Genomic DNA, 26834 nt, shown 5'->3' with positions numbered 1-26834 from the left:
AGACTGTTTCTACAAACATTTGTGAAAGAATGGGCCGCTCTCAGGAGCTCAGTGATTTCCAGCGTGGAACTGACATAGGATGCAACCTGTGCAACAAATCCAGTCGTGAAATTTCCTCGCCCCTAAATATTCCAAAGTCAACTGTCGGCTTTATTATAAGAAAATGGAAGAGTTTGGGAACAACAGCAACTCGGCCACCAAGTGGTAGGCCACGTAAACTGACGGAGAGGGGTCAGTGGATGCTGAAGTGCATAGTGCAAAGACTTTCTGCACAGTCGGTTGCTACAGAGCTCCAAACTTCATGTGACCGTCCAATTAGCCCACGTACAGTACGCAGAGAGCTTCATGGAATGGGTTCCCATGGCCGTGCAGCTACATCTAAGCCAGTGGTTCTCAAATGGGGGTACGCGTACCCCTGGGGGTACTTGAAGGTATGCCAAGGGGTACGTGAGATTTTTTTAAATATTCTAAAAATAGCAACAATTCAAAAATCATTTATAAATAGAAATAACTTAAAATATCTTTATTTCCCAAATAGTTCAAGAAAGACCACTACAAATGAGCAATATTTTGCACTGTTATACAATTTAATAAATCAGAAACTGATGACATAGTGCTGTATTTTACTTCTTTATCTCTTTTTTTCAACCAGAAATGCTTTGCTCTGATTAGGGGGTACTTGAATTTAAAAAAAAATTCACAGGGGGTACATCACTGAAAAAAGGTTGAGAACCACTGATCTAAGCCATACATCACCAAGTCCAATGCAAAGCACGTCGCCACTGGAATCTAGAGCAGTGGAGATGCGTTCTCTGGAGTGATGAATCACGCTCTTCTATCTGGCAATCTGATGGACGAGTCTGGGTTTGGAGGTTGCCAGGAGAACGCTACAATTCGGACTGCATTGTGCCGAGTGTGAAATTTGGTGGTGGAGGAATTATGGTGTGGGGTTGTTTTTCAGGAGTTGGGCTTGGCCCCTTAGGTCCACTGAAAGGAACTTACAATGCTCCAGGATACCAAAACATTTTGGACAATTCCATGCTTCCAACTTTGTGGGAACAGTTTGGAGCGGGCCCCTTCCTCTTCCAACATGACTGTTGCACCAGTGCACAAAGCAAGGTCCATAAAGACATGGATGACAGAGTCTGGTGTGGATGAACTTAAATGGCCGGCACAGAGTCCTGACCTGAACCCGATAAAACACCTTTGGGATGAATTAGAACGAAGACTAAGAGCCAGGCCTTCTCGACCAACATCAGTGTGTGACCTCACCAATGCGCTTTTGGAAGAATGGTCGAAAATTCCTATAAACACACTCCGCAACCTTGTGGACAGCCTTTCCAGAAGAGTTGAAGCTGTAATAGCTGCAAAAGGTGGACCGACATCATATTGAACCCTATGGGTTAGGAATGGGATGGCACTTATATGTGAGTCAAGGTAGGTGGCCAAATACTTTTGGCAACATAGTGTAGATATTTGCCAATTAAAAGCTTGGAGAAAGTATTTTCTGTTTGTGTAACCTCAATTTAAATGTCCTACAGATATGGCCAAACAGACAGCTCCGGGACACTTTGCATTCACAAAATGAAAGAACCAAAACATGCCATTATCAAATTGTGAACTGTTGTATCTGCAAAATAAATCCCAGTACCGTATTTTTCGGAGTATAAGTCGCACCTGCCGAAAATGCATAATAAAGAAGGAAAAAAACATATAAGTCGCACTAGAGTATAGGTCGGATTTTTTGGGGAAATGTATTTGATAAAGCCAACACCAAGAATAGACATTTGAAAGGCAATTTAAAATAAATAAAGAATAGTGAACAACAGGCTGAATAAGTGTACGTTATATGAGGCATAAATAACCAACTGAGAACGTGCCTGGTATGTTAACGTAACATATTATGGTAAGAGTCATTCAAATAACTATAACATATAGAACATGCTATACGTTTACCAAACAATCTGTCACTCCTAATCGCTAAATCCCATGAAATCTTATACGTCTAGTCTCTTACGTGAATGAGCTAAATAGTATTATTTGATTATTTTACGGTAATGTGTTAATAATTTCACACATAAGTCGCTTCTGAGTATAAGTCGCACCCCCGGCCAAACTATGAAAAAAAAACTGCGACTTATAGTCCGAAAAATACGGTAGTTCAATTTCTGATAATGAATCCAATGAAGTCCTTTATGTCTTGTTTAGGGGCAATTGGCGCGGAGCTCAGTGGACGCACTTACCAAGGATCTGTACTTCAATGTGTCTTGGTTTTTCGATGAACTTCTCAACAAACAGAGAACCGTTGCCAAAAGCCGTCAGGGCCTCTGAGTAGGCCCTCTGGTAGTTCTCCTCAAGCTCCTGACAAAGACAGCAAGAAAATGTGTCAAAGGTAAAAATAAAAAAAACATTTTATAGTACAGTACTGCACAATAAATATAAAGATGATCTTGTCATACATACATACTGTACATTATTTAGTTAAAAAAAACAGCGATAACTCCCCCCTATTTGTCATTCACTTTGTGCTATTTGTCACTTCTCTCTTTTCCTTTTCTTCCTGAGCAAAGAATTTGTTGCAAACAACCTTTGGGGAGAAAATGCTACACAGAAATACGAGGGCAAGTCAAGGTCATGACTCAATCTGTATTTGTCAGTCTACAACATCCTGCCAGGCCATAACGTTGCAGGAGGAGTGGGGGGTGGGGGGGTGGGGGGGGGGCGTCTGACTCACCGTGGTTGTGCCTCAAGAGAGGATACTTGAGCCAACCTTCGGCTGTCATCTCAAAGGGAGGCAAAATGACCTGGTGTTCGAGGCGGCGCCGTGTGTCATCGGCGCCGTGAGGCAATTTTGCCTAACAAATGTAAACAAAAGTGCTTCCTAATTTGACTTGGGAAAAGGAAGTGTGGATTGTAATGCAGCTTACTGGTGAAGTGGTGACATAAAACACTACTATTCAGGCAGAGGCAGCAGTAAAGCTCCAAAAACATTGGATGCTATATTTTCCCTTTGGCACTTTTATAGCGGCAATCATTTGAGAAGACGCTCTCACCTGTCACACACTTAAGAATATCAACACTGTTTTTATTTGACCTCTATATAGGGAATAGACACAGTTAACGTGTTCATAACCTGACCAAATGCTGAGTGCAAGATTTTTTATTTGCTTTTAGCTGGAAATGACAGAGAACATCTCACTAGTTGAGGTACAAATAAATGTGGTGTTACTTGTAAGTAAGTACTAGGAGTTGAGACAAACACAACTGTCAGGTTCAGACACTGATGACATCTATTAAACAAGACAAGAAGCAAATAATTAAACAGAGACAGAATTAAATTTGGCTCAATTTGATGAGAAACGTCAGGTCTGTACTAGGGATGTCCCGATCCAGGTTTTTGCACTTCCGATCCGATACCGATATTGTTTTTCCACTTCCGATCCGATACCGATACTGACCGATAATGGCCTATCCGAGCATGTATTAAAGTTTAAAGTTATTTAGCCTACTTAGTTGTCAGAATCATGTTGAAAAGGGTTTTAGTACTCTTGATAACAACTAGCCAGCTGAATTAGGTGAGTTTGAATAATACACAATGGTTGGTAACAAGAAACTGACCTGTTTATTCAAGGATAAACACAAAATTAGACAAAATTATACATGACAAACAGAAATGGCATCATTGAAACAAGGGCTGGGCGATATGGCCTTTTTTTAATATTGCGATATTTTAAGGCCATAATGCGATACACGATATATATCTCGATATTTTGCCTTAGCCTTGAATGAACACTTGATGCATATAATCACAGCAGTATGATGATTCTATGTGTTTTGATTGATTGATTGAGACTTTTATTAGTAGGTTGCACAGTGAAGTACATATTCCGTACAATTGACCACTAAATGGTAACACCCGAATAAGTTTTTCAACTTGTTTAAGTCGGGGTCCACTTAAATTGATTCATGATACAGATATATACTATCAGATATATACTATCATCATAATACAGTCATCACACAAGATAATCACATTGAATTATTTACATTATTTATAATCCAGGGTGTGGAGGGGGGCGCCGGATGTAAGTGTCAAAAAGACAGCCAAAAGAGTTTGATATGAGAATAAATCTAAAGTTAAAATATAGGGTAGAAATGCATTCATTTGCAGGAAATGTAGTCTTGATTTTCAACATTTTCTTTCAAGGCTTGCATGTCTACATTAAAACATTCTTCTTCATACTGCATTAATATATGCTACTTTTAAACTTTCATGCAGAGAAGGAAATCACAACTAAAAAAATCACTATTTTTTTCATACGGTGTTGATCTGGAAATGTTTGCCTCGGCATTTTGATGGTGTGGACGTGTGGCACCGAACGGAGATAAGCGTCTCGACAGACGTTATAACATTTGAACAATGATGACGAAAACTGTTTTCTCTGTCGTGTCTGTGTGTCGAAATATGTTATGCGCTTATTTTTTTATTTGATTTTGTGCGTGGCATATAATTGCTATGCGCAGAGGACGTTTAAACAGTGCACAATTGCACAAGCGTGCACCTTAGAGAGAACGTTGGTCACACGGCTGTGCTAGCATCACAGCTAACGTTAGCCATGCTGCTACCTCTCTGCTCGGGGAGGACGTATACGTATGTGACGTATGACGTGACAGTATGTGACATGTGTAAGAAGGTGCGCTTGCTGTCTGTGAGAGGGAGACACAGAAAAGAGTGAGAAGAGCCTGTCGTGTAATGCCAGCAGCTAAAAGCAACTGCGTTCGAATCCACAGACCTGTGGATGTGTTGAAGGTGTGCTGGAAAATGCGGAACGGAAAATAGGGAGCAGCAGAAAAGTGGAATGTATTATTTAAATAGGTGCGTTGGAAAACACGGAGCGGAGTTTCTTTTTTTTAACTGGATCTGGATCGGCATTTTCCCATGCCTTGCCTTTACGCATTTTTTTGCAAATATCGGCGGCCGATCTGATCCAAATATCGGATCGGGACATCCCTAGTCTGTACTCTTGTACAGTCTCCAGCCCACTCTGGCGAAAGATTGTACGCCTCCTCCTTTATTTGGACTTTCTCTGACCACATGGCAACAGCTGTTTCTAAGGGACGAGGGTCGTAAACAGTTCACAGAAGTGGTGCCTGGAGTGGAGTCTGGTCCTGCTTCTTCTTCGCTTTTGTAGTTCTTGGGTCAGACAATATCTTTATGTTGATTACAATAAATGAAAGAAACAGAACACCTTCATTTTGCTTCCCCCCCTAAACAGTGGAGTTTTACAAGCCTTCTTTTTGGTAGGTTCAAAGACAGCTTTTGCTTCTCACCGGGCACTCAATGTAACACAAAGTTTGTGTGATAACTTAGAAACAATTATTCTAACAACAACCGTAAACGCTCACCTTCAATTCGCAGCTTATTCTCCTATAGTCACCACAAAACCAAGTTAGCGCATGAACCATTGTGGCTGTAGGTAACTTCCTGACATTGTTAGTTGTATCAAACCCCCCTTGATGACACTAGCTGCATTTGAAACATGACTGTAAGGTTGTACGGTATACCGGTATTAGTATAGTACCGCGATACTAATGAATCATATTTGGTACTATACCGCCTCGAAAAAGTACCGGTCCACCACCCCCCGCACCACCGTCGTCACGTCATGACATTGCTGGTTTACGAACAGACGAGCATGTTCGGCAGCGCAAAATTACGGAGTACTTACAAGCAGACACGGTGTGTGGACAGAAAAGGGAGAATGGACGCATTTTGGCTTAAAAACTAATGATAAAGGTGAAGCTATAACACTGAAACGCCCTCAGAAAGAGGTGTTTTAAGACATGGCTAGCTAGCTAGCCTGCAGCTAACGTCCATTGGCAGTTTGCAGTGTTGAAGCTACTTCTAAATCACTAATCCTCGCCTGCATGGTGACAAATTGTAATGGCCATAGGGGTCCATCGAGGTGTATATATATATACAGGTAAAAGCCAGTAAATTATAATATTTTGAAAATCTTGATTTATTTCAGTAATTGCATTCAAAAGGTGTAACTTGTACATTATATTTATTCATTGCACACAGACTGATGCATTCAAATGTTTATTTCATTTAATTTTGATGATTTGAAGTGGCAACAAATGAAAATCCAAAATTCCGTGTGTCACAAAATTAGAATATTACTTAAGGCTAATACAAAAAAGGGATTTTTAGAAATGTTGGCCAACTGAAAAGTATGAAAATGAAAAATATGAGCATGTACAATACTCAATACTTGGTTGGAGCTCCCTTTGCCTCAGCAGATGACATGGCACCCCAAACCATCACTGATGGTGGAAACTTTACACTAGACTTCAGGCAACGTGGATCCTGTGCCTCTCCTGTCTTCCTCCAGACTCTGGGACCTCGATTTCCAAAGGAAATGCAAAATTTGCATAGTTGGGTGATGGTTTGGGGTGCCATGTCATCTGCTGGTGTCGGTCCACTCTGTTTCCTGAGATCCAGGGTCAACGCAGCCGTCTACCAGCAAGTTTTAGAGCACTTCATGCTTCCTGCTGCTGACCTGCTCTATGGAGATGGAGATTTCAAGTTCCAACAGGACTTGGCGCCTGCACACAGCGCAAAATCTACCCGTGCCTGGTTTACGGACCATGGTATTTCTGTTCTAAATTGGCCCGCCAACTCCCCTGACCTTAGCCCCATAGAAAATCTGTGGGGTATTGTGAAAAGGAAGATGCAGAATGCCAGACCCAAAAATGCAGAAGAGTTGAAGGCCACTATCAGAGCAACCTGGGCTCTCATAACACCTGAGCAGTGCCAGAAACTCATCGACTCCATGCCACGCCGCATTAACGCAGTAATTGAGGCAAAAGGAGCTCCAACCAAGTATTGAGTATTGTACATGCTCATATTTTTCATTTTCATACTTTTCAGTTGGCCAACATTTCTAAAAATCCCTTTTTTGTATTAGCCTTAAGTAATATTCTAATTTTGTGACACACGGAATTTTGGATTTTCATTTGTTGCCACTTCAAATCATCAAAATTAAATGAAATAAACATTTGAATGCATCAGTCTGTGTGCAATGAATAAATATAATGTACAAGTTACACCTTTTGAATGCAATTACTGAAATAAATCAAGTTTTTCAAAATATTCTAATTTACTGGCTTTTACCTGTATAATAAATATTGCCAGTCACAATTAACTTGTGCTCAGCTGGGAAAAGAAGTGTGTGTATATATATATATATATATATATATATATATATATATATATATACTTATTACGTCATCCATTTACTTAATATTATGAACTGTTACAGGCGTATTCAATAATCATGCTTATATTAAAAATATAACTTAATAGAATGTGGGGATATAAAAGAAGCGGAAATTGACGTCACACACCACCTGGAGCACCTGTCAGCCACAGCGTTTTTGCTACGGAGCCACTGCATGGAAGTATCCTAATTTTTTGACCGTTTTTGTGAACTTACAATTGGCCTGTGGAGAACTGGGACAACAGAGACTCTTACCAGGAGGACTTTAAGTTGGACTGCGCGGTACCATGAGTACGCTGCGGCTTCCAAACATTTGATCGCTTGCCCGTACGTGTGTGCCGCTATGTGCATGTCACGTACGTAACTTTGGGGAAATATATGTGCTTTATTAACTGTGGGGAGGTGAACTGCACTTTGGGCTGAGGGATTGAGTGTGTTGTGCAGGTGTTTGAGTTGTATTGGCGGGTTATATGGACGGGAGGGGGGAGGTGTTTGTTATGCAGGATTAATTTGTGGCATATTAAATATAAGCCTGATCGTGTTGTGGTTAATAGTTGTATATTTGTTGTATTTATTTATTGTTTTAGTCATTCCCAGCTAAATATCAGGTCCCACCCGTGACTCCTTAATTTGCGTAGTGGCAGCGACATCCGGAGAACTTGGGTGCTTTTGCTACAAAATAAAGTAAGTTTCTTACAAGTATCATCCCTGCAGGACAAGGAATAGCTAAACATGCTTCACTACACACCGTAGCTCACCGGAATCACCGCTAATGACACTGTACCTGAATGTAAACAAATGGCATGAGTGGGTCTACACCTAAAATCCACTGTAATGATACCAAGTACAAGAGCGTATCTAGTCGATACCACTATGATTACATCAAAAAAAATTAGCATCACAAAATCTTTTTTCTTTTTTTTCAAACTCACGAGGACTTTGAATATGACCAATGTATGATCCTGTAACGACTTGGTATCAGATCGATACCCAAATTTGTGGTATCATCCAAAAATGATGTAAAGTATCAAACAACAGAAGAATAAGTGATTATTAAATTTTAACAGAAGTGTAGATAAAACATGTTAAAAGAGAAAGTAAGCCGACATTAACAGTAAATGAACAAGTAGATTAATAATTCATTTTCTACCACTTGTCCTTAGTAATTTTGACAAAATAATAGAATGATAAATGACACAATATGTTACTGCATATGTCAGCAAACTAATTAGGAGCCTTTGTTTGCTTACTTACTAATAAAAGACAAGTTGTCTTGTATGTTCACTATTTTATTTAAGGACAAACTTGCAATAAGAAACATATGTTTAATGTACCCTAAGATTTTTAGTTCAAATAAAGCCAATAATGCCATTTTTTGTGGTCCCCTATATTTAGAAAAGTATCGTAAAGTACCGAAAAGTATCGAAATACATTTTGGTACCAGTAACAAAAGATTGGTATCGGGACAACATTACATGAGCGGTCCATCCTCTGCGTGCTCTTTAAAAATTATATTAGCGCTTCTCAGCGGTTGGTGTGAAAGTCATACGTATTCTTGTGCACAATACAGTGATGTTGCAAGGCATGCATTAAAATCTGAAAGGATGCAGTTCATCTCACTCTCCATTCGTCTCAGGGACGCAACTAATTTTTCCCAACAAAAACAACCGTGTTAAAAATCATAGTGACGAGTAGGGATGCAAAATTGTCAAAAATCGTTCATAAAATCTGTGGCCAAAAAATATATTTGTCGATAATAGTCGTGATGCTCATGTTTTCCAGAACTGAAGCAAACATGCACAGCAGGAAGAGACAAATGGCCTTGGCCAATGCAAAAACACTAAACTATACACGTCAAAGACGGACCTTGCTTTAAATGGTTCACTGGCACTCATCAAGGGTGGACGCTCCCCTTTCCTCTCCCTTATCTCTCCTGCTTGCTTCTTTGTCTTGTCGTGTCTCAACTTTCTTGTTGCCTCTTTTTGCACTGCTCTCAAAATCTAAACATTGGAATTATTTAACTGGCCTCAACGAAATTGACAAGATCTTGGGTTTGGGGGAACCTGTTTGTCTTGACGGAGCGGTTCTTGCTGGACACACGACGGACTCTTGGGAGAAGAAGGAGTGTCGCGTGCCTGGCGACCTTTTCAGTCGAGGACGTGAAGATATCCACCTATTTGGAATTATGACAACAGGACATCTGCTGATTGGAGTCAGCGTTGCTCTGGTTTGTCGACAAATTGGAAGTTGCTGGCAGTCTTCAAAGTACCCCAACTGCCACAAATGCTTGGAGAATGCGGGCAGAATTGTGGCCACTTTGTGATTTGGATAACATCGGACTGTCCGCCCTGCAGGATGAATTTGAGGACCAGTCGTAGACAATTTAGAGTGAAAATACATTTTCACTCGCATACAAAACATTCTAACTTGGATTGTTTCCCTGGCTTCGAGACTCTCCCGAAGGACAGTGCGGCGAAGACACAACAAACTCCCTTCTTGCCTCTCATGGACACACACCTGTTGTTGTTGACTTTGGATTGACTGGCGGCTGCAATCACACCAATGCCGCGGAACAGAGACACGCGGCAGGCTTACACACAAATGCATCCACAAAAAAATATACGCCACACACACATACCCTACCCCCCATCCAACGCCTCGACGCTTGAATCCCTTAGGGGCGATGGCCGGCTGGGCAGCGCCTGAAGAGCTGCAGCCTGCCACCGTAGCCCCCACTCTCTCCCCTTTGTTGCAAGTCTCGAGTTGTATGTTGTAATATGTATATGTGCTTTGCTATGGAGTTTTTTCCCCACTCCAGACTCCAGACGAGCCCAATCTAGATTGTATTTTTTTTACTCATCCTCCCCCAGCGTTTACCTTTGGCGACCCATCAGCGTTCCTGTTCTGTAACCTTTTACACTGTTTGTCGAACCTTGAACGGGTTTGTGCTGAAAACAAAGTTTTGTTGTACTTGTGCAATGACAACGACCCACCTACCTAATGGCAGTGTGTCTGTGGTGCGGCAACATTTAAAGCGCAGGCATGTCGAACATAGCAACACGGTGATTTAGTGGTTAGCATGTAAGCCACACAGGGTGAAATTGGGTTCGAATCTCTGTTTGGATATCTGTCGAGTTTGCATGTTCTCTCCATTCATGTGTGGGTTTTCTCCAGGAACTCCGGCTTCCTCCCACATTCCACAAATATGCTTGTTCGGTTAATTGAAGACTCTAAATGGTCCATAGGTATGAACGTGAGTGTGAATGGTTGTGTGTATGTGTCCTGCGATTGGCTGGCGACCGGTGTATGAGCTTTCACTCGAAGTCAGCAGGGATAGGCTCCAGCTTACCCGCGAACCTAATGAGGATAAGCGGTATAGAAAATGGATTGATGGCATGTCGAGACAACTGAGGGATGCGGTCTCCGACTCTTGATAGTTATGATCAATTTGAGGACCAGGAATGGACAATGAGAGTGAAAAGTTTACACCCCCAAAAGGACAGCGCAGCAAAGAAGCTCCAAATTCCTCCCGCATCTTTCATGGACACACCTGTTTGTGGAGAAACAAGGTCCACCCCTGCGATATCATGGACAATGGATCAGCACTAGAGATGTTCCATAATGGCTTTTTTGCCGATATTCCGATATTGTCCAACTATTAATTACTGATTCCGATATGTACAGTCGTGGAATTAAACCATTATTATGCCTAATGTTGTTGTAATACCCCGCTGGATGCATTAAACAATGTAACAAGGTTTTCCAAAATAAATCAACTCAAAATATGGAAAAAAATGCCAACATGGCACTGCCATATTTATTATTGAAGCCACAAAGTGCATTATTGTTTTTAAGCTGCCTCAAAACAGCAGCTTGTAATTTGGGACATGCTCTCCCTGAGAGAGCATGAGGAGGTTGAGGTGGGCGGGGTGTATATTGTAGCGTCCCGCAAGAGTTAGTGCTGCAAGGGCTTCTGGGTATTTGTTCTGTTGTGTTTATGTTGTGTTACGGTGCGGATGTTCTCCCGAAATGTGTTTGTCCTTCTTGTTTGGTGTGGGTTCACAGTGTGGCGCATATTTGTAACAGTGTTAAAGTTGTTTATACGGCCACCCTCAGTGTGACCTGTATGGCTGTTGACCAAGTATGCTTGCATTCACTTGTGTGTGAAAAGCCGTAGATAGTATGTGATTGGGCCGGCACGCAAAGGCAGTGCCTTTAAGGTTTATTGGCGCTCTGTACTTCTCCGTACAGCGGCGTTTTAAAAAGTCATACATTTTACTTTTTGAAACAGATGCCGATAATTTCCGATATTACATTATAAAGCATTTATCGGCCGATATCGGACATCTCTAATCAGCACCCCTCGTGGCAGCAGTTTGGAGCCGGACGCCCGCCCCCTCGTCCCCCCCTGCAAGTCTGTAGTTTTGTGCGTTTATCTTTTTTCCTACCTTTCTACAGGGCGCCGCCCTTCTGTCGACCCATCAGTCTTCCTTTGCTGTCTACCCCCGTCTACTGTGTGTCGCTTTTTGGACGGACTGTACTTTTTAAGTGCAACAACAATAAAGTTCCATTCTATTATATAACTGTGTGGAACTTTCCAAACACATCAACATCACAAAATGCTCTTTTATTTTTGAGGAAAATGTTTTAAAATTTTCAGACAGACAGACAGATAGACAGATAGACAGATAGACAGATAGATAGATAGATAGATAGATAGATAGATAAAAGTGTTTTTAAATTATTTAGTTTTTTATCAGCATTTGCCCTTTTTGTAACACCCTAATGAGCATAGTTACAGTAAAATAAATATTTCTATATAAAGTATTCATCTTTATGGTTCGTACATGCCTAAAAACATCTGAAGCTGAATTGAAAAAACGATGCCTAAATTAGAGCCAATGGATATGTGTACGTTTCCTAATCTGATTAGTGTACTTATCGTTAAGATAGTCAATGGCTGTGTCTCAATTCGGCGGCTGCATCCTTTGCAGTGCGCATTTGTGGGGTGCTGACGTCATCGCGGTGCGCGAAGACTGTCCCAATTCAAAAAAGTGTCCTTTGAATCCGGCCGACAAATGTGTCCTTCTCTCCCATTAGCAGAAAGGTTGCATCCGTGTACACTTCGCGTCCTGTCATATCCCGAAATTCTTTGCGAAATTCTTTTCAACAAGGAAACGCCATGCGGAGCGAAAAAAAGCCACCTTAAAATGTAAGTACAGTTTTATTTATTCATTGAAAACAGCTCAAAGCAGACATGTCATGTGATATACAGTACATTTGTGTCAAAATACAAGACCTCCACTATAATGTTGAGCGACCTCCGTGCTCTGACCCTCTCTTTACCCCGAGCGAGAGACATATATCCGGGCCATTGCAGACAGCTTCGTGCTCTGAGCTTTTTTCAACATTTTAAAGTAAAGTCTGACATCTTCTAATTTACTTTTTTAAACCACAACAAGTTAATTATGTTCTATTAATGGGTGGCCAGAGAATTGAAGTACTATAAAGTTAAAGTTAAAGTACCACTGATAGTCACACACACACTAGGTGTGGCAAAATTATTCTCTGCATTTAACCCATCACCCTTGATCACCCCCTGGGAGGTGAGGGGAGCAGTGAGCAGCAGCGGTGGCCGCGCCCGGGAATCATTTTTGGTGATTTAACCCCCAATTCTAACTCTTGATGCTGAGTGCCAAGCAGGGAGGTAATGGGTCCCATTTTTAAACATGTGCATCATTGAACCAATATTGATTATTGCTGTTTTTTTGTGTACATTTGCATGTTATTTGAAAATGTTCACTTCTATCAATGATTATTGTGTTTAACTTTTCTGCTTTTTTTCCCCGTGCAGAATAATCAAGGAGGACTTGGACAACAACAGAGCAAAAAGAAATGGCACAAACATGTTTATACCCGTTTGGATGGTCATTTTATATATTATATATATATATTTTTTATAACCCATATAAATTAATAAACTCATGTACTGAAACTGTAGTTGTTGTGATTAATTTCCTCTGCCTTCATTGCAAATAATTATATGATAATAGTAATATTATACTATTCCAATATTTACTGCTACTGGCTATAATGCAAGCAATGTGACACAATTAGAAAAGGACATCGATTGTGAATCGAATATTAATAAAGTAACTGCTCAATAAGAGATTAGGTAGGGATAGACCAGGGGTCGGCAACCCAAAATGTTGAAAGAGCCATATTGGACCAAAAATACAAAAACAAATCTGTCTGGAGCCGCAAAAAAGTAAAAGCCATATTACATACAGATAGTGTGTGATGAGATATAAATTGAATTAAGATGACTTAAAGGAAACTAAATTACCTCAAATATAGCTACAAATGAGGCATAATGATGCAATATGTACATATAGCTAGCCTAAATAGCATGTTAGCATCGATTAGCTTGCAGTCATGCAGTGACCAAATATGTCTGATTAGCACTCCACACAAGTCAATAACATCAACAAAACTCACCTTTGTGGATTCATACACAACGTTAAAAGCTTGGTGGACAAAATGAGACAGAAAAAGAAGTGGCATAAAACACGTCCTAGAAAGTCGGAGAAGGTTATACATGTAAACAAACTACGGTGAGTTCAAGGACCGCCAAAATTAGTAGGACAAAACGGCGCTCGCCAAATACTCGAATCAGTGAAGCATGTTTAATATAAACAGTGTGCTTTGTAACAATTAGGGAGGTTTGTGTCATGTTTGTCCTCCTACAGAAACCATATTAAAACAAAAAATATATATTTTTCCCCCTCATCTTTTTCCATTTTTCATACATTTTTGAAAAAGCTCCAGAGAGCCACTAGGGCGGCGCTAAAGAGCCGCATGCGGCTCCAGAGCCGTGGGTTGCCGACCCCTGGGATAGACTGTGAGGACTCTTTCTGGGACATCTTCTGGATTGTCTGCATGTTTTTAAAGGTACATGTCCCACTCCAGCAAGCATTCACAAGCATAAAAATCTATCATTAACTAATAATTAGGAATAACAGCTTTAGAACGCTTGTCAACACGTGACACATCTCCATCAATCAATCAATCAATGTTTATTTATATAGCCCTAAATCTGTGTCTCAAAGGGCTGCACAAGCCACAACGACATCCTCGGTACAGAGCCCACATAAGGGCAAGGAAAAACTCGACCCAGTGGGACGTCGATGTGAATGACTATGAGAAACCTTGGAGAGGACCGCATATGTGGGTAACCCCCCCTCTAGGGGAGACCGAATGCAATGGATCTCCATGACAACCATCTCCCATGATCAGGGAAATCTGACGCCGGCGGTGCCGAGAGCTCTTAGCCACTTCCTCTGGAATAAGGTAAAGGACCAAAAAAAAACTATTGGACATTCTTCTCTTCAATTCATCATTAGTAAACCTCGGTCGACTGAGCAGCAGATACATGACGTAAATGTAAGGGCGGGGACAACTGACGTAAACAGGAAGTGTAGGCTAGACCAGTGATTTTCAACCTTTTTTGGGCCGCGGCACACTTTTTACATTTACAAAATCCTGTGGCACACCACCAAACCAAAATGACACAAAATGACACTCTAACACAGTATATACCGTATTTTCCGCACCATAAGGCGCCCTGGGTTAAAAGCCGCGCCTTCAATGAACGGCATATTTCAAAACTTTGTCCACCTATAAGCCGCCCGGTGTTGTAAGCCGCATATAACTGCGCTAAAGGAATGTCAAAAAAACAGTCAGATAGGTCAGTCAAACTTTAATAATATATTAAAAACCAGCGTTCTAACAACTCTGTTCACTCCCAAAATGTACGCAAATGTGCAATCACAAACATAGTCAAATTCAAAATAGTGCAGAGCAATAGCAACATAATGTTGCTCGAACGTTAATGTCACAACACACAAAATAAACATAACGCTCACTTTCTGAAGTTATTCTTCATTCATAAATCCCTCGAATTTTTCTCCTTCGGTGTCCGAATTGAAAAGTTGGGCGTATGTCGTCCGGCGCTGTCTCCCTGTCTTAGTGAAGGTGTGTTCGCCTTCGGTCATCCATTGTTCCCACGCAGTTAGCAGTCTAGCTTCGAATGCCCTGTTGACACCAATATCTAGCGGCTGGAGGTCTTTTGTCAATCCACCCGGAATGACGGCGAGTATTGAATTAAGCGCGTAAGCGTGTCTCTTAATGTGATGTTATGAGCTAGCAAATATAACAACTACACTACCCGGCATGCAACGATAGTGACGAGCATGCGCGGTAGCCCTGAGAAGCGTTGTATGCTGGCAGTTAGAATGTGGTTATGAGCACGCTGTGAGTAAACGTTGAGAACTCAGTTAACACGCCTCGTCTGCATTATTTATAATTAGACAGACAACACACTTAATAGGAGCTATTTTGGGGTCTTTACATAAACACACAAATGGAAATGAAACGTCACACATCCCAGCATGCACCGCGCGCTTCTTCTTCTTCCGGGGCGGGTGGTTGCTTACAGTAGAAGAAGAAGCGCTTCCTGTTCTATGGGGGCGGGTGCTTACCTTGGCGGTTGCTTGCGTAGAAGAAGAAGCGCTTCCTGTTCTACCGGGAAAAAAGATGGCGGCTGTTTACCGTAGTTGCGAGATCGTAACTTTATGAAAATGAATCGTAATATTAATCCATATATAACGCGCACCGGGTTAAAAGCCGCACTGTCAGCTTTTGAGTAAATTTGTGGTTTTTAGGTGCGGCTAATAGTGCGGAAAATACGGTAATACATATACTGGTACCTTATTTTTTGGAGTATAAGTCGCACCGGAGTATAAGTCGCACCTGCCAAAATGCATAATAAAAAAGAAAAAAACTTATTGTTCGGAGTATAAGTCGCACCGGAGTATAAGTCGCACCTGCCAAAATGCATAATAAAGAAGGAAAAAAACATATACAAGTCGCACTGGAGCCCGGTCAAACTATGAAAAAAACTGCGACTTATAGTCCGAAAAATACGGTAGTCAATAATATAGTTTCTAAATGTATTTATACTCACCTCCTGTGAAACTTGGGCCTGAGCATCTAATTTACAATGGCTTTACAAGCTGGCAGTATTAATGTTTCTGCCACGGTGTGCGACTTTTTAGATTTAGCTACGAGTTCAGCAACAAGGTGGCTAGCTTTGAGGGCTCTCTCGTTTGCCTTTGTGGGGGGTTTTTTCAGAAAAGTTGCCGGTTTCTCATTGCTTGTACGTAAGCGTACAAAATAGTCCATCGGCTTGTTTTGAACGGAAGGGTGTTTCGTTTGGAGATGGCGTTTAAGCTTGCTTGGCACCATGGCGCTATTGGATAGCTTCTCACCACACACCAAGCACTGCGGAGTCGGTGCTGTCGCATCCCCGGTGAAAGTAAATTCAAATGAAAGATAGCTTTCGCTTTATTGCCTCGAGCTCACCGTCTTGTCTTTTTATTTTGTCAACCACTTATACTAGGGCAGACCTGGGCATTCTGCGGCCCGCGGGCCACATCCGGCCCTTTGTACGTCCCTGCGCAGCCCGCGTGAGGCCAATCATAAATTACAAAATAAATTTTAAAAAGTCTCTATGTCGAGTGTGCAATACAACGGTGCTGCTTTTGTTTTGAAAAGCGTTATTTGTATTACTTCCGTGTGGACGTATGTGCGTGAGTGAATGTGAACAGCGGCAATCACAAATTACAAAATAAAGTTTAAAAAACATCTATGTCGTGCGCGCAATACAACTGTGCTGCTTTTATTTTGAAAAGTGTTATTTATGGGCGCATGTCCGGGTGTAACCTGTGAGTGAAGGTGCACAGCGACAAGTGATAAGACGCTAAAAAGAGACAAGTTGATGACGGATGGCGTGTTTCCAACAAGACATGGACTGCCAAGTATTTCTTTACAGAAATTAAAGGTAAAGCCGTGTGCTTAATTTGTGGTACACAGCTTGCTGTGTTTAAAGAATATACCGTATTTTTCGGACTATAAGTCGCAGTTTTTTTCATAGTTTGGCCGGGCTCCAGTGTGACTTATATATGTTTTATATATAATGCATTTTCGGCAGGTGCGACTTATACTCCGGTGCGACTTATACTCCGAAAAATACGGTAATTTGAATTGCCACTACATGACGAAGAACGAGGAAAAATACCGGAATGTGTCTGATGAAGCGCGCGCAAGGGAGGCTGATGCGTTGATGGTAAAACTGCAAACCCAACAAGGACTTTTTGCCATATTTCACACCCCCAGAATGCAGCAGTCAGGACAAGTTTCGTCACTTCTCACAAAATCGCCAGAAAAAGTAAGGCGTTTTCTGACGGAGAGTTTATTAAGGAGTGCTTATTGGACTCTGTTGCGATGATATAACAGGTGTTAAGCTGGATAATGCACCCCCGGCGTAGAATGCACCCCCTGACGGGAGTGTTATATCAACTAAAGCCCACACTTAAAGTTTCCACGTGCAAGATTGAATCTATTTGAAAAAGTTATTTAATAAGAAGCCAAAAGTGCAAAAACAATAATGTTCGTGTTGGAGGAGTTGTGAATTATGTGCATTATCCAGCACAACACTTGAACGGCCGACTTTGACTGTTTTTCGCTGGCTTTGGATGAGAGCTGTGATGTACGTAACACCGCCCAGCTGCTCATCTTCTTACGTGGGATAACTGCTGACTTTCAAATCACGGAGGAGCTGGCAGCCATGCAGTCAATTAAAAGGGACAACCACAGGTAATGACTTGTTCACAGGCAAATGCGTGTTTGGACATGTTAGGACTGAAATGGGACAAGCTGGCAGGTGTGACAACAGATGGTTGTCCAAATCTGACGGGAAAAAATGTTGGACTTTTAAAGAGGATGCAGGATAAACATTTTTGCATTGTATTATACATCAGGAAGTGTAGTGTAAGACAGTGTTAAAAATAAAACCATCAAAAGCAATCTGCTTTTGTATAAAGTTAAGTTAGGTTAAATGAAAGTATTATTATTATTATTAATTATTATTATTATTATTATTTATCTTACGGTATATCAAAAATAATATTGAGCAAAATTTAATTGAAATATTGTCGATGTGGCCCTCCAGCAGTGCTCGGGTTGCTCATGCGGCCCCCGGTAAAAAATAATTGCCCACCCCTGTACTAGGGCCTTCATCTGGGTCAGAATTATGTCCAGGACCCTGTTTGCATTTTCTGTTCTCAAAAACTTCTCCATCACTGTCACTTGCTCGCCTCCTCTTGCTGCGATCCCAAACTGTCACTGTCACGTGTCGCACAGCGCTAACTCGATTGTCTCTACAGGTATTTATCGCCCTCTGCTGCCACCTACTGAAATAGAAGAGTATTACATACATTATCTGTCGCTCTTTATATATATTATAGCAGTGTTTTCCAACCTTTTTTGAGCCAAGGCACATTTTTTTCATCGAAAAAATGCGGAGGCACACCACCAGCAGAAATCATTAAAAATGAAACTCAGCGTTCGATATTGACAATAAAAAGTCGTTGTCGCAATTGTTGGATATGACTTTAAAGCATAACCAAGCATGCATCACTATAGCTCTTGTCTCAAAGTAGGTGTACTGTCACCACCTGTCACATCACGCCCTGACTTATTTGGAGTTTTTTTGCTGTTTTCCTGTGTGTAGTGTTTTACTTCTTGTCTTGCGCTCCTATTTTGGTGGCTTTTTCTCTTTATTTGGTATTTTCCTTTAGCAGTTTCATGTCTTCCTTGACCGCTATTCCCCACACCTGCTATGTTTTAGCACTCAAGAATATTTCAGTTATTTTTATTTTGTGGGGACATTTTCGATTGTCATGTCATGTTCGGATGTACATTGTGGACGCCGTCTCTGCTCCACAGTAAGTCTTTGCTGTCGTCCAGCATTCTGTTTTTGTTTACTTTGTAGCCAGTTCGGTTTTAGTTTTGTTCTGCATAGCCTTCCCTGAGCTTCAATGCCTTTTCTTAGGGACACTCACCTTTTGTTTATTTTTGGTTTAAGCATTAGACACTTTTTTACCTGCACACTGCCTCCCGCTGTTTCCGACATCTACAAAGCAATTAGCTACCTGCTGCCACCTACTGATGTGGAAGAGTATAACGTGGTAAGTCTGCCGATCTCCAGACAGCACAGACACTCAACAACAACACGTTATTAGCGGATTATAACTACTGGTTTGCAAAATATATTTTTAACAAAAATAGGTGAAATTAGATAATCTCCCACGGCACACCAGACTGTATCTCACGGCACACTAGTGTGCCGCGGCACAGTGTTTGAAAAACACTATTATAGCACAGACACCCACCCGACAACGGTTAATTAGGAGATATTAAATAATTTCCCACGGCACACCTGACGATCTCTCACGGCACACTAGTGAGCCGCGGCACACTGGTTGAAAATCACTGGGCTAGACTGTCCCAATTAATATCACTCTAGCCACTGCTGGAGGACTCTCGCCAGGACCCACACTTTGTCGACCCCATGGGCTGGGTCCTTGGAAGGATGCAGCCCCCGAATTGAGACACAGCTAATGACTAGTCGACTGAAATATCAAAATAGTCGCTAGTTACAACTCTAGTAACTACCAAAATGTACTTTGTTGTTAACAACCTGCTCAGTGGCCTTGTGGTTTGAGTGTCCGCCCTGAAACTGGAAGGTTGTGAGTTCAAACCCCGGCCGAGTTATACCAAAGACTATAAAAATGGGACCCATTGCCTCCCTGCTTGGCACTCAGCATCAAGAGTTGGATTTGGGGGTTAAATCACCAAATGATTTGCTGCTGCTCACTGCTCCCCTCACCTCCCAGGGGGTGAACATGGGGATGGGTCAAATGTAGAGGATAGTTTCACCACACTGGGACTTTAACATTAACAGACCAGACAAGTGCTGTTTCAACCCTCTCTGCATCTGCGCAGACGTCATCACGTGAACGCAGTATAACAAAATGCTAGTTTAGCCGGTACCAAAACAACTAGCCAATCCCCAAGGATTTAATTTCAACAATTAACAAAATGAACGTCATAATACATAAACCCACGTTTTCCGACGAATGCAAAATTTAGAAATTAATTTCTATAATTTCAGATACATTTTGAAAACAAATTAATACAGACGTTATTTGAAATCATATCATACCGTTGTCTAATTAACATTACATTTCAAGAAAAAGAAAACACAAAATAGTTTGAGTGGAGATCCACTCCTTAATAAAAGTACAATTGAAATGTTGCCAGTCAATGTGAGTTGTGGATAATAACATTGCGTTAAAGGCCTACTGAAATGCGATTTTCTTATTTAAACGGGGATAGCAGGTCCATTCTATGTGTCATACTTGATCATTTCGCGATATTGCCATATTTTTGCTGAAAGGATTTAGTAGAGAACATCGACGATAAAGTTCGCAACTTTTGGTCGCTGATAAAAAAGCCTTGCCTGTACCGGAAGTAGCAGACGATATGCGCGTGACGTCACAGGTTGTGGAGCTCCTCACATCTGCACATTGTTTACAATCATGGCCACCAGCAGCGAGAGCGATTCGGACCGAGAAAGCGACGATTTCCCCATTAATTTGAGCGAGGATGAAAGATTCGTGGATGAGGAAAGTGAGAGTGAAGGACTAGAGGCCAGTGGGAGCGATTCAGATAGGGAAGATGCTGTGAGAGGCGGGTGGGAGCTGATATTCAGCTGGGAATGACTAAAACAGTAAATAAACACAAGACATATATATACTCTATTAGCCACAACACAACCAGGCTTATATTTAATATGCCACAAATTAATCCCGCATAACAAACACCTCCCCCTCCCGTCCAAATAACCCGCCAATACAACTCAAACACCTGCAAACCACCCTCAATCCCACAGCCCAAAGTACCGTTCACCTCCCCAAAGTTCATACAGCACATATATTTCCCCAAAGTCCCCAAAGTTACGTACGTAACATGCACATAGCGGCACACACGTACGGGCAAGCGATCAAATGTTTGGAAGCCGCAGCTGCATGCGTACTCACGGCACCGCGTCTGCGCATCCAACTCAAAGTCATCCTGGTAAGAGTCTCTGTTGTCCCAGTTCTCCACAGGCCAATGGTAAACCTTGACTGTCATCTTTCGGGAATGTAAACAATGAAACACCGGCTGTGTTTGTGTTGCTGCAACCGCCCGCAATACACCGCTTCCCACCTACAGCTTTCTTCTTTGCTGTCTCCATTGTTCATTGAACAAATTGCAAAAGATTCACCAACACAGTTGTCCAGAATACTGTGGAATTTTGCGATGAAAACAGACAACTTAATAGCTGGCCACCATGCTGTCCCAAAATGTCCTCTACAATCCGTGACGTCACGTTCCGGGGTCATCATACCGAGACGTTTTCAGCAGGATATTTCGCGCAAAATTTAAAATTGCACTTTAATAAGCTAACCCGGCTGTATTGGCATGTGTTGCAATGTTAAGATTTTATCATTGATATATAAACTATCAGACTGCGTGGTCGGTAGTAGTGGGTTTCAGTAGGCCTTTAATGTTCAGGCAAAACAGGCCTATTGCCTTTGTTTGGGTTAAAAAGAGCTATATACTGTAAATAAGTAGCTCTCTGCGATTTTCATTTTGTAAAAGTGCTTTCAAAAGAAAAAATGCTGGAGACCCCTGTTTTACAGGATGCCCTTAAGCCACAAAACTGGCAAAGACTACAACTACTTCAATTTGTCATGTCTGTCCTCATAAGGAAGATGGCCATTGGTACTCCTTCCACTTAAGACCAGATTTGATATATCTCGCTCCATTTCTCCATGTCACTGTGAGTGCAAGATGGCCAGTTTTATTGGCGCCTGGCTTTATCAGAACAAAGTGTTGACTGGAGAATGGCCTTAAATCGTGAATTTCCTTTTCAAAAAGTCAACCTGTGTTTTGTTGCTTTTGGACCCAAAATGTACTGTTTTCATTCGGTATGAGGCACCGAAGACTCAACAAGCATAAATGTCAACAACTAATTCGTCAGACTGTGACAAAAGGTCACAACAACAATGAATTCAGAGACTCAAGTAGAGCACAGGTATTTTTATACAGAGTCATGCATAAAATAAATAGAGGTTTAAAACTGCCCTTTTTTAGGAATTTTGCCTATCGTTAATCATCATGAGAGACATGAACACATATGTCTTTTTTTTTACGATTTTAAAAACGATAAAGAACGCTTGAAAGAAGCGGCTAAAGGGAATCACCTTTGTAGCCTTCAAAGCCCCCCAAAACAACTTCAAAACCCTCCATCAGCATTTTATATACACACTGCAAGTATATATATATATATAATGTAGTAACAGACATGTTCATAACAATATGTAATATGTGCAATATTTACCTTGTTTTGATCATTTTATTCAATTTCGGGACTGATTTTTTTCCGCACATTGATTACCGTATTTTTCGGACTATAAGTCCCAGTTTTTTTCATAGTTTGGCCGGGCTCCAGTGCAACTTATATTTGTTTTTTTCCTTCTTTATTATGCATTTTCGGCAGGTGCGACTTATACTCCGGTGCGACTTATACTCTGAAAAATACGGTACTATTTCCATAGCAACGCATGTCTGACTTGTGGCAACAAATGTTTGTTCCTATTTCCGGAATCAAACACGCGTGCGTTCTAATCCTTGCACACTTGGTAACAGACAACAAAGACGACAATTTTTTGACAAATGAAGACTCACAACCTTCTATTTTTGAAGCTGAATATACTGAGAATGAACTACTACTTCTAGAAGCGAGCACGAAGGAAGAGTGAGATGATGGAGCAGACCGAAGCCACAAATGTAGAATTTGGAGACATGCAATTGTGACATAAATGGCATGCTTACCTAAAATCAACAGGAAAAATTACCGGCCCGCTGGACCAGACGAACAACTGTCCATCGAGTGAGTTACTATAATTTTGATCATGATACATGCAGCACGTCAGGCGTGTTAATACAACGACAGTACATACACTCTCTGGCTAGCTCAACTGTGTATAAACAAAACATGAAATTCTAATACTTTACAGAGATTGTAATAGGATTTTTCATGTTTTTCAGTCACTACAGACTGGTGTTATTTCGCAGTGTTGTGCATTACAAACTCTAAGGCGTTTCGTGTTGACGTAAAACCTAGCTTATCTCTTGCCGTAGATAGCTTTTACGTCTAATGAAGCTAATGTGTCACTACGCTAGAAAAAGAGTTCCTCAGTGTTCGCTCTTACAATAACAATGTTACTACTGTTTGGTTATTACACAGGTTAGGGAACGTAAATGAAGTATTGTTGATGGTTTTTGAAGGCATTTTTAAATTGATTTGGAGGTACAACTGATTGCAAGCTACCTAGAATGAGCGAATTTTTAGATATTAAACTGCAAAAAATAATCATTGTAAACAATAAGCAAAATTCCAAAAAAAAAGTGCAGTTGCCCTTTAAAGTGCAACAGCAATAATGTACACTTATGATTGGGTTAGGGCGGGGATCAACAACCCGCGGCTCGAGAGCGACATGCGGCTCTTGAGCGGCGCCTTGATGGCTTCATGGAGCTTTTTCAAAAATGTATGTTTAATATGTTTGTGTTTATGCTTCACTGTTGAGTATTTGGCGAGTGCCGTTTTGTCCTACTAATTTCAGCGGCCTTTGAACTCACCGCTGTGTGGACTGTAACTCAACAGTTTGTTTACATGTATAACTTTCTCTGACACTGCCACAGAAAGACGCGTTTATTGCCACTCCTCCTTTGTCTCATTTTGTCCACCAAACGTTTTATACTGTGCATAAATGCACAAAGGTGAGCTTTGTTGATGTTATTGACTGAATGTTTTTTCGACTGTTTTCCATACCTTGGAGACATCATGCCTCGTCGGTGTGTTGTCGGAGGGTGTAACAACACGAACAGGGACGGATTCCAGTTGCACCAGTGGCCAAAGATGCGAAAGTGGGAAGAAATTGGACGAAATTTGTTCAAAATACGAGGGTGTGGGGAAAGCTGACGAAATGGTCAGTCGTTTGTTCCGCACACTTTACCGACGAAAGCTATGCTACGACAGAGATGGCAAGAATGTGTGGATATCCTGCGACACTCAAAGCAGATGCATTTCCAACGATAAAGACCCTAGCTTCCCTGGCCTGCTGACATCAACTCCAAAACTGGACAGATCAGCTTTCAAGAAAAGAGAGCGGATGAGGGTATGTCTACAGAATATATTAATTGATGAAAACTTTATTCATTACTCGCGGTTTTACGTAAATTATTATACATAAACTGTGTTTACCAATAATTTAGCTTAAAAACATTTATTTTTTTCAATCATTCGAGTACATTCGGGTAGTCTTGTGTAATGCAGTATTTTGTGTCTATTTAGGTATGGTTAACCTGAGTGCTGAAATCGTGGAAAAATATATGTTCTTAGCGCGCCTGAAATGGGCTGTCTGCACTCTCAAAGTGCATGTTGTTGCCAAATGTATTTCATATGCTGTAAACCTAGTTCATAGTTGTTAGTTTCCTTTAATGCCAAACAAGCACATACCAATCGTTGGTTAGAAGGCGATCGCCGAATTCGTCCTCGCTTTCTCCCGTGTCGCTGGCTGTCATGTCGTTTTCGTCGGTTTTGCTTGCATACGGTTTAAACCGATATGGCTCAATAGCTTCAGTTTCTTCTTCAATTTCGTTTTCGCTACCTGCCTCCACACTACAACCATCCGTTTCAATACATGCATAATCTGTTGAATCGCTTAAGCCGCTGAAATCCGAGTCTGAATCCGAGCCAATGTCGCTATACCTTGCTGTTCTATCCTCCATGTTTGTTTGTATCGGCATCACTATGTGACGTCACAGGAAAATGGACGGGTGTATATAACGATGGTTAAAATCAGGCACTTTGAAGCTTTTTTTAGGGATATTGCGTGATGGGTAAAATTTTGAAAAAAAAACTTCAAAAAATAAAATAAGCCACTGGGAACTGATTTTTAATGGTTTTAACCCTTCTGAAATTGTGATAATGTTCCCCTTTATTGTAAAGACTAAATACAAAGAAAATGACAGCAAGCTATCTTGATTGAACAAAAAACTGCTGTCTGCTATGAAAAAGTTAGACGAGGCTAAATTTGAGAGACGGGAACACACAGGGGAACATGACCGCACACACCCCGCAGCAAAAAGCATAAGAAACTGCTGCCAGGCTCACAATGAAATAATGTGCAGCGACAGCACGCAGGCATCTACGGGCCTGCAGGAGGTCATTTTATCATTTGAGTTACACATTTTGGATAGAGTCATGCACCACAAGGACATTATACCGGTGCTGTGACGAGGAGCGAACGCACTTAAGTGCCACCTGCACTGAAGGGGGGGAAACAGTGAATCACTCTGCATTGACTTTGCTATGCAGAAATGTGCACTGCACCATCAACATCTGAAACAAAATTATACTTTTGCAAGATGCAAAACAACCAATTGCTGGGAGAAGAAAGTGGATGGAGGCAGTTAGGGACGCATTATCAGATGGAAGGGGAGTGGGGCACTGCCAATCATTCCTGCCTATAAAGTCATATGTATGGAGATTTACACCTTGGTTTTGTAAGGGTTGTTCAGGCTGTAAACATTACTGATGTTGTTTACATTGAAAATGTAACACTTATGTTAGACACATTCGGATGAGTTGCATGACGCATTCCGGTAATGGCACCCTGGGTAGGAAGAAAATGGATCGAAATGTTATCGCTGGCGATGCAGGCTTGGGAAGCCTCCAGAGGCAATTTTAGACGACAGACTCAGAGCCGTAAGGTGAGTGGATATAAATGACCGAGTCATAATATCCAAGCAATTCCAAACAAAACAGAAATGTCATGAATATAAAAAGCAAGCCTGTCGCCAGGGGACTGGAGGGGCTCACCTCGTACTCTCGAACGACCCTCATGCCTCGGCCGCCGCCTCCGTAGGCAGCTTTAAAGATGATAGGGAAGCCATAAGTCTGGGAAAAGGCCTGGGCTTCCTGCAGGCAAGAAATGGGGGAGTTTGTTCCCGGGACCACGGGTACACCTTGACAAACACAGACATGGGTTGCGTTACGAAAAAAAATAGGGAATACATTTGATTTTCCTGACTTTATTGTAAACATTTCCTACCAGCGCTGATGGCAAGGGAGCGAGCTTCCACTTTGTCTCCCATCTTGCGGACCGTTTCTGGGGTTGGTCCAACAAACATCACCCCGGCGTCCTCACAGGCTTGGGCAAAGTCTGAACGCTCTGACAAGAAGCCATAGCCCGGGTGGATGGCATCCACGTCGTTGTCCTACAGAAAAAAAGATTAATTTACTATTATTTGTTCTCATAATAAAATAATGCTGAGTTGAGAAATACGATGTTATTGCTGTATTCATCATTTACATATATATATATATACACACATTATACACCTAAATACAGTATAGAGAGTGGAACTTCGATTTACGAAACCCTCTATCTGCAAACTTTTCATCTTTGTTGTAGCTTGCAAGGACGGGAGTGGAAGAAGTGTCAAAAGATGGAGCTAACTGTTTTAATGACATTC

The 26834-nt window shown here is 41.4% G+C and overlaps 1 protein-coding gene across 1 annotated transcript in view; it reads right to left on the bottom strand.

Annotated features, from left to right (window-relative positions):
* The window catches only part of LOC133606772 (pyruvate carboxylase, mitochondrial-like), an 828781-nt gene that overhangs the window by 701804 nt on the left and 100143 nt on the right, over positions 1–26834 (bottom strand). The window contains exons 5-7 of the mRNA XM_061961089.2: positions 26411–26576; positions 26179–26324; positions 2244–2361 (exon numbers count right to left, since the gene is read on the bottom strand). Of these exons, the coding sequence (XP_061817073.1) occupies positions 2244–2361; positions 26179–26324; positions 26411–26576 (430 nt within the window). The remainder of the gene's footprint in view (positions 1–2243; positions 2362–26178; positions 26325–26410; positions 26577–26834) is intronic.

The sequence above is a fragment of the Nerophis lumbriciformis genome, linkage group LG05 (genome assembly GCF_033978685.3).
Source record: "Nerophis lumbriciformis linkage group LG05, RoL_Nlum_v2.1, whole genome shotgun sequence".
Classification (NCBI taxonomy): Eukaryota; Metazoa; Chordata; class Actinopteri; order Syngnathiformes; family Syngnathidae; genus Nerophis; species Nerophis lumbriciformis.
Note: the sequence above shows the minus strand (reverse complement) of the source record. Positions and strands in the feature narration are given on the sequence as shown.